Source organism: Staurois parvus, unplaced genomic scaffold (genome assembly GCF_062004578.1).
Source record: "Staurois parvus isolate SC_StPar_1 unplaced genomic scaffold, SC_StPar_1.0 ptg000604l, whole genome shotgun sequence".
Classification (NCBI taxonomy): domain Eukaryota; kingdom Metazoa; phylum Chordata; class Amphibia; order Anura; family Ranidae; genus Staurois; species Staurois parvus.
The window spans coordinates 3,467,245-3,476,603 of record NW_028318400.1 but is presented as its reverse complement, the minus strand read 5'-3'; the positions used below and the strand labels follow the sequence as shown (position 1 = coordinate 3,476,603).

The following is a 9,359-nucleotide window of genomic DNA, read 5'->3' as shown; positions in this document are numbered from 1 at the left end:
AGAAGTGTTACTACGATATATTTCCATTAGAGATGTCCCCTCACTTTTTGTCTCTTTGTGCCTCTTTGTCCCCTCTGAATCAGCCACATTTTGATCACTCTTTGGCCAGCTTAAGACAGCTAAACACATTTTCCTTACTGCACAGCCTGCAAAAGGAATCTGTGACCAGTGACAACCATTCTGAAGTCTCCTAGGGTATGTTTGACGACAGCTCTTTTTAATTGGAATGTCATGGGGGATGCAGAGTCAGTGTCAACAGTAACTTCTACAATCCTGAATAATACAATTATAATTGTGGGTTATTTTTACACAGATTCTCTATGTTTACATTTTCTCAGCAGTCCCGTAATGAATTCATCTTCCACCCGTATCCTAGTGTTAGCTGCATGGGCTGCTCTGGCTATTGTTTTCCCTGTGTAACTCCTCGTCCAGCACCAAGTTTCGATTTCCTTTCTTAGTTTCAGTGTCACGGAACATGGTCACATGGTATTAATATAACTGTATATAAAGAATCTCTTTCATTGGGTATATCAGTTAGCTCTCGACAACAGCAAACACAGCATACTCAAAGACGAACAACGCAGAATGAGGTAAATAATGTATTATCATCCAAATTGCAAGCATTGACCAGACACCTCTAGCTTTAACTATTCCAGCCATTTATATGTTCATACTGACATGTTTTGCTAAGGGATGCATTCATTTTTTTAACAAGTTCCTACTTTATATACCTTTATAATCATGACATTTTTTTCCATTAGATTTTTATTTTTTAAGCACAATATGTAAGTGTTTTCAGTTTTGCATACTACTTTTTTATTTCCATTGCATAATGTCTCTTTTATTTTTTATTCACCAGCATTGTCAGACAATGGATTGTTCTGGCTCTACTTAAAACAAATGTATTCATGAATAATCCACCTATGTATAGATATCCTGCATCCAGATTTGGATCTTCATGTTGTTAGGGGGTCAGGGGATTAGATGTTCATCTGGGTCTGCTTTTCTGTTGTATTAGTTCAACGTATTACTTTTTTTAAGAGGTTCATATCAAGGATATGTCTAAACACCACGGGAGGGGGTTTATGTGTAGCATACTGTATGTATTAACATAAAACCAGTAAAGGATAGTAATAATCCGAACCTACCAACCAACAAGTTAAACAACAGAAAATTATGGAAGGTGGGGAGTTAGGGTTAGTGTTAGCCAATGCTTGATAATTTGTTTTAACTAACTCATTCACCAACCATGTTCCTGCTACATATACTGCACATTTGCATATTTATCTGGATTCATACTTTATAGTCAGTAGCAGTATACAGTGGGGATCGAAAGTTTGGGCACCCCAGCTAAAAATTTGTATTAATGTGCATAAAGAAGCCAAGGAAAGATGGAAAAATCTCCAAAAGGCATCAAATTACAGATTAGACGTTCTTATAATATGTCAACAAAAGTTAGATTTTATTTCCATCATTTACACTTTCAAAATAACAGAAAACAAAAAAATGGCGTCTGCAAAAGTTTGGGCACCCTGCAGAATTCATAGCATGCACTGCCCCCTTTGCCAAGCTGAGACCTGCCAGTGTCATGGATTGTTCTCAATCATCATCTGGGAAGACCAGGTGATGTCAATCTCAAAGGTTTTAAATGCCCAGACTCACCTGACCTTGCCCCAACAATCAGCACCATGGGTTCTTCTAAGCAGTTGTCTAGAAAACTGAAACTGAAAATAGTTGATGCTCACAAAGCTGGAGAAGGCTATAAGAAGATAGCAAAGCGTTTTCAGATGTCAATATCCTCTGTTTGGAATGTAATTAAGAAATGGCAGTCATCAGGAACAGTGGAAGTTAAAGCAAGATCTGGAAGACCAAGAAAAATATCAGACAGAACAGCTCGCAGGATTGTGAGAAAAACAATTCAAAACCCACGTTTGACTGCACGATCCCTCCAGAAAGATCTGGCAGACACTGGAGTTGTGGTACACTATTCCACTATAAAGAAATACTTGTACAAATATGGTCTTCATGGAAGAGTCATCAGAAGAAAACCCCTTCTACGTCCTCACCACAAAAATCATTGTTTGAACTTTGCAAATGAACATATAGACAAGCCTGATGCATTTTGGAAACAAGTTCTGTGGACCGATGAGGTTAAAATTGAACTTTTTGGCCGGAATGAGCAAAGGTTCGTTTGGAGAAGAAGGGGCACAGAATTTAATGAAAAGAACCTCTGTCCAACTGTTAAGCATGGGGTTGGATCAATCATGCTTTGGGGTTGTGTTGCAGCCAGTGGCACAGGGAACATCTCACGAGTAGAAGGAAAAATGGATTCAATAAAATTTCAGCAAATTTTGGATGGTAACTTGATGCCATCTGTGAAAAAGCTGAAGTTAAAGAGAGGATGGCTTCTACAAATGGATAATGATCCTAAACACACCTCGAAATCCACGGGGGATTACATCAAGAGGCGTAAACTGAAGGTTTTGCCATGGCCTTCACAATCTCCTGACCTCAACATAATTGAAAATCTATGGATAGACCTTAAAAGAGCAGTGCGTGACAGATAGCCCAGAAATGTCAAAGAACTGGAAGACTTTTGTAAGGAAGAATGGGCAACGATACCTCAAACAAGAATTGAAAGACTCTTGGCTGGCTACAAAAAGTGTTTACAAGCTGTGATACTTGCCAAAGGGGGCAGTACAATATATTAACTCTGAAGGGTGCCCAAACCTTTGCAGACGCCATTTTTTTGTTTTCTGTTATTTTGAAAGTGTAAATGATGGAAATAAAATCTAACTTTTGTTGACATATTATAAGAATGTCTAATCTGTAATTTGATGCCTTTTGGAGATTTTTCCATCTTTCCTTGGCTTCTTTATGCACATTAATACAAATTTTTAGCTGGGGTGCCCAAACTTTCGATCCCCACTGTACATACAAACTATAGGAGAGTTGAAAGGATAAGTTCACTCAAAAAAATAATAATAAATTGCACATTTTTTGCAGGTAAAAAAATGCGCATTTATAATGTTTTTTTCTTAGGAGTCTGCAGAGCATTGCACTCACAATCAGTAGATTACAGGTGTAATGTCAGGCTCCTGCAGACATTCAGTACAGCTGTCTGCCTGTACCTACCATATGGGCAGACAATTACTGAAGTGCAAGAAGAATAATGAACTATGAGGGCGCTATTTGGTGCCCTTGCAGTTTGCTAAGAATTACAATCCATCTGCCATAGTGGCAGACAGGACTTGTAGTTCATTCATTCACGGATCTGTGTGAATGAATGATGTGACTGTGTGGACAGAGCCCCGTACAACCGCCTTGTTTTTAAATTGTGACAGCGGGTGCGGGGAGCAGATTCCCTGTCTGTTGTCACAAAGGGGGAATCAGGGAGTTTGGGGGAGGTGCACAGTAACACCAAAATCTGTTACCAATTTAACTTTAATATGCTCTTTCAATTTTAACAGAATGTCCTTTTTAAACACTTTATGTGGTGGCTGTGTCCATTTTCAGGATAAAAACATTTTCAGTTCAATTCTTAACTCCTTAACAATGAGCATTGGCATATATGCAACCTCACAGAAGTGGGTCTTCTTCCATGGGGCTGCTTTTATGCACCGCTGTGTTTGTGCTAAGAGTGCACTGCACAGCGCAATCCCAGCACATAGACCAAGAGGTCACCGAGAGCCCCAGGTTTCGTACTAACAACCTGGCTCCTGATCACTATGACAGCGTCTGATTGGCTATCACAGTGCTCAGTCACTGTACAGCCCACCTCTATGTATTTTTTCTCCTCTTGGACTACACCAGAGTCCGACGCCAAAGCATCCTGGAGTTAATGAAATCACTTTATTTATCCATGAAGACATCAAAAGGAATCAATTCTTTGTAAGGTATTGACGCGTTTCAGCCTCTTGTAGCGGTCCTAGTCATAATATGACTAAGCGCCTAGTAAGTTTTCCCTTCTTGCCTCTTCTGCAACCATTTAATTGCAGCCTGAGCCCTCAGAGAAGAGAGTTGAACATTGATATAGATATTAGTTGATATTATATTAATCGATATTAGTTGGGATTCATTTTTATAATTTTTTAAAATAATTTTTATATTATTTATGGTTTATATTTTCTGGTGACTTTTATATAACTTTTATTTATCTTTTTGGTGATAGGATTTTTTTTTTGTACTCATCATTTATATGATTGTACTTTTCATCTGTATAATTTTGAAACATGTCAGAAGGGACCTTACGTGCTGATGTCACGCCGCCGAGTTTGTGTTTGTTCGTAAGTTCAGCCGCATTGTTTTTTGTCTCTCTTTATTCCATGTTCATTATAATGTGTTTTTAACTAGTTTTGGTAATAAAAATACTACACTATGTACTTCACTCTGGGCTCCGTGTGGTGAGCAATTTTCCAATAGGGTATGTTTTTTGGTTAACGATCCTGCCATGCTGAAGAGTGAGGACATGCCTATGTTGGCTTGAGTGTCATACTATTGAGTTTCTGGTGAGTGCACATTGGTAGAGGAGTTGCACTGAAGATTGGTCACGGATTTTGGATTCATGTCACCATATTGCACTTACAGTGGAGATTGCTGATCATTTGCACTTTTCATGAACAGTTGTATATTGTTGCACTAGCATTTTTTCACTCCAAACAGTACAATAATTTGAATAGTTATATATGATTGCACTAGCACTTGTTCGCTTTAATAGTATATGAGTCATTAAGAGATTTATATACATTTTTTATTAAATTATGGTTGATTATTTAGTTATATAATATTGAACTTATGCTCATTTTCTACTGTATGAGTTGCACTATATATGGTTTTATTAATGTGATTTAAGCGCTGCGCTATTTGTTTTATATTTTCTTATTGGGTTGGTTCACCTTTAAGTGCTAGCAGCTCTTGTCTCTAAGCGTTCACTGTGCTCTTTCTCCTTTTTTTTTAATACTGCTATTGTACCTGTCTTTTGACTCCTACCAAATGGGTTAATGCTCAGGCATTCACCTGTGTGCCCGAACAGCCAAGGATTGAATCGAACTTGTGTTCAAACCGAACCTTAAAGTGTTACTAAACCCACAACAGTAAAATCCGCCTGTATATGCTGTAAAGCATGCTTATTATACTCACTGTGAAACATAAGTGAGTGTGTAAAAATGATGTTTGATCATTGTGTAAAAATGATGTTTGATCCAGTCTTCTCTGATCCTCCCTTTCTTCTACTGTCCCCTATCCATCTGCTGATAGAACAGAACCTTGGGGGCAAGCTGCACATGCTCAGTTTGGTGTATTGCTAGAGATTTTTTTTTTCTGGGAGAGTGTATGTGATCAGCACAGGGCCAAGCAGCACTATCCAGACAGAGTGTCAGGGATCATGCAGCCTCATAGGACAATCAGGGGAGAATGAAAATACCTCCTACAAGCTTTAACCAGTACTCTGCTGGACACTAATAGAAGTTACAAGATTGCTCTAACTGCTGATAAGAAAAGGTATTTAGCAGTTTATAGTTACTAAAATAATTGCATTTTCATGTTCTGTGTACTGTGGGAGACCAGATATAGTGAATGCAGGGTCCTGGGTTTAGTAACACTTTAAGCTCATTCCTAGTCATTTTACATTAATGTGATCAGTAAGTTGTAAACATAAATTTAAACAATAAAATAACAAATGTGGCATACCTTAAATATTTGACACCCAAAAAAGATACTTTTTAAACTCCCTTCTCTATAAAACTCCCTTCTCTATAAAACAAAACAATTGTCAGCAATATGCATGAAATTAATATTACAAAGGGTGAGAAAAGAAACAGTGGAAATGATAGTGTTCAGTAACATTCGGATTCAGTGGAAGAATGCCCTCTTACTTACTAGTCTGTTGAAAAGTGCTTTCTTACATTGTTGATCAATAGGAATACTACCTTATTCACAGATAGCAATGATTTGTGATGTCAGTGATTACTGACGGACTGAAATTGTGCATTGCTTGACTCTAGTAAACTCAACAACACAAAACCCTGGTTAAGAAAGGATACACAAGAGGTTAGTAGGTTGCTGTGGACAGTAGCACAATACTTATTTCAGGCACTAATAAAATATCTACAATTGTTTACGCACTTTCTGAAATGCCTTTAAGTGTAAATTGTCCATTCACTCCAAATGATAGCATGTTTTGGAATTAACAACCTATAGTGCTAATGAGATATTATGGTATGTTAGATAATCATGTGGCCCTCATTTGTTACCCTGGAGTATGTGTTCAGTTACTGACGCATTACTTTTTTAATACAAGTTTTTTTTATCTCTAACTTTTCAGTGACATCTTAAAGAATTCCTTGATGGATCGTCTATTGAAACTTCAATGCCATTTTACTTGGAACCTGCTTGGAGAAGATATAGACATTGATCATGTGGAAGAAAGGGTAAATGACCAGATTTCGTTTTTGTCAGATGCAAAGAAACACAGGATGTATAACATTCTGGCTTACCTAAAGCACCTCAAAGGAGACCATGAAGAAGCTTTGCTCCAGCTCCAAAAAGCTGAGGCACAGATCCAAGAGTCCAGCGAATCAGAAGATGCAGATGTTAAGAGAACTGTCATGTATGGTAATTTTGCTTGGGTTTTCTACCACCAGAAGCAGTTTATCGAGAGTTCCACCTATGCTGAAAAGGTGGAGATCATTTTAAAGCAAAATGAGCCTCCTTCAAAGAAAAGCATTCTCCTGTTAGACATATATGGTGAACAAGGTTGGACTTACTTATCCTTTACAGGAAATTACTATCATTGGGCTGCTGAGTGCTTTGAAAAAGCTCTAGAACTTGACCCAGAAGATCCAGAATCAAATTCAGGCTATGCCATGGCTGTGTATAGAATGGAAGGTTTCAGCTTCAACAGCAAAAAAGCAAACAAATCTTTTCCACTCTTGGAACGAGCTGTTAACTTAAATCCCAGCGATACAGTGGTGAAGGTTCTCCTTGCTTTGAAATATCTATATATGAAGAATCATGATCAAGGAGCTATGTTAATAGAACAAGCTCTACAAGAACAGCCAGAATCCCCTTATGTTCTTCGATATGTGGCAACATTTTACAAAAGAAGAGGACAGATAGATAACGCTATTGCAATATTTAAGAAAATACTCACTTTAACTCCCACCTCTTGTGCTGTTTATTATCAACTTGGCACTTGTTTCAAACAATTGATAAGAATGCCCAAAGCATTAAAAGGCCAGTCTACCCATGACAATAGGCAGCAAAATGCTGAAGCCATTGCAAATGCAATATTTTACTCTGAAAAGGCTGTCGAGCTAAACAGGTCATCTGTAGCAGCACACAATTTATTGATTAATGTATACATGAAAACTAATGAATACCAAAAGGCAAAAGAAGTATTTGGCAAAGCTCTGACCATAAAGAGTATGAGGTGTGAAGAGAAACAAGAGCTCCATCTCAGCTGGGCACAATATTTAATGAATTCTAGAAAATCAGAGTCTGAAGCAGTGAGGCATTTTAAGGAAGTGATAAAGATACAAAGTGAAACATGGTTTAGAGGAACTGCCATAAAAAAACTGCAAAGCCTTGCTGAAACCATGATTGTCCAAAATGCAATGGATGCTACTGGACATGCTTTGCTTGGGTACATCCACCAGCAAAGAGGACAGGACATCGCAGCATTGGAGTACTATGAAAAAGCCCTCCTACTGGATCCAGACAACCAGGAGTACTTAGAAGCTTGTTCTGCTTTGCAAGCCACATTATCATGACATAATACTGTTCTATAAAATTAGAAGATGAGAATGTACTAAGTGCATCAAGATATAGCAGTCATTATCTGATTTGATCTTACCTGCTTTCAATATTGTAATGTAAATCTGGCGATGGTTACTACACTTTTTAAAGTTATACTGATTTAATCTTTCTGTCAATTAGATATGTAAGAAATTATTGTGGATCCATTTTATGAAACAAGGAGAAAAAATGCTTCATAATACCCTTAGATAATCCAATTCTATTTCTCATTTTCAAAACTGTACATGAGCAATGGCTGCTGGATTACTGAGTCAGGACCGTTAATAAGTAGTCCAAAGAGGCGCCGTCACTTCACCCATGCAGGAAGGTGACAATGTGGCTAATTTACTAAATGAGTGGAATATGTTCACTTTGCAAAGTAAATGTTTACTTAGTTTAGTGAATGAGGTGAAGCTGTCCTGATTTAAACTATCTAATCATATACCAGCAAAAATTCATTTGTTTCTCTTTTATGTGATTAGGTATTCTTTGCAAAGTGAACTTTCACCGCATTCACTAAGTGAACATTCTCTTGGAATGGGAAAATTCAGTTTACAAAATAAACATGTTCTGCTCCTTTGCTAAATCAGCCACAATGTCTCTGCCAGGGACCCCCTGACCTACTTACTCATCTTGCCAACATTCAACTATCTGCTCCTTCCTCCACTGTCACAAGACTAAGAGAGTGATGTCACCACTCCCCCTAGTCGCAGACACTGCTGATTTTAGTGCTGGCTGTGATGAAGGACACAAAAGCAACATACTAATAATCATCATGCACCCAATATCTCTAGAGCAGGGGTGTCAAACTCCATTTCACTGTGGGCCGTATCAGCATTATGGTTGCACTCAAATGGCCAGTTGTATCTGTAAGACTAGATGTCCAGAGCACCCCACCCCCCATTACATCATATGTCAAGAATCCCACACCCTCCCTAACATCACTGTGCACCCCCTTTGGGGGCAGAGCTAGACATCAGAAAGTGCAGGGTCTGGAGGAGGACCAGAGGTAGGGTGGAGTCAGTTACCAAAGTCTGCTGAATGCTGAGACCAGGGGGGGCAGAGATGAGGGGGTGCTGCAGCTATACTGAGAGGTGCAGCATTTGGCAGAGGAGTTCTATTCTCCTTTCTGCTTCCGACTGCTGAGACAAGATGGGGGCGGAGACAAGGATAGGTGCAAGGGCCACATGCAATGACCTGGAGGGCCGATTTAGTACATGTTGGTACTTCTTAACTGTCTTGTATTGTTCTGGCTTTTCATTGTGTTGTAGCATTTACTGAAATAAAAAGTTGTTACATATTAAGAATTGCAATCAACAGATCATTGAGATAAAATAAATATTCCTCTGAATTTCTCTGTGTTAATAATATAAACAATATACACTACTACAATTGCATAACAAGGGTCTCTTAAACATTTTCTCCATTGTTCTTCAAATTCAAGCTGATGGATGACTTGCTATTGGGTGATGTCTTGCACTTTACTGCCAACAACCAATAATGCATTTCATTATGATTATCATCAGTAGCTAATCTGACATAAAATAAAAGCACATTAGCATGTA

The 9,359-nt window shown here is 38.3% G+C and overlaps 1 protein-coding gene across 1 annotated transcript; it reads left to right on the top strand.

Annotated features, from left to right (window-relative positions):
• The first annotated feature begins 469 nt into the window (after window positions 1–469).
• Window positions 470–9,145, top strand: LOC149449788 (interferon-induced protein with tetratricopeptide repeats 5-like). Its single transcript, XM_089692742.1, has 2 exons — window positions 470–590; window positions 6,323–9,145. Exons 1-2 carry the CDS (start codon window positions 586–588, stop codon window positions 7,767–7,769), a joined length of 1,452 nt encoding a protein of 483 aa, XP_089548868.1. The 5' UTR covers window positions 470–585; the 3' UTR covers window positions 7,770–9,145.
• The last annotated feature ends 214 nt before the right edge of the window (window positions 9,146–9,359 follow it).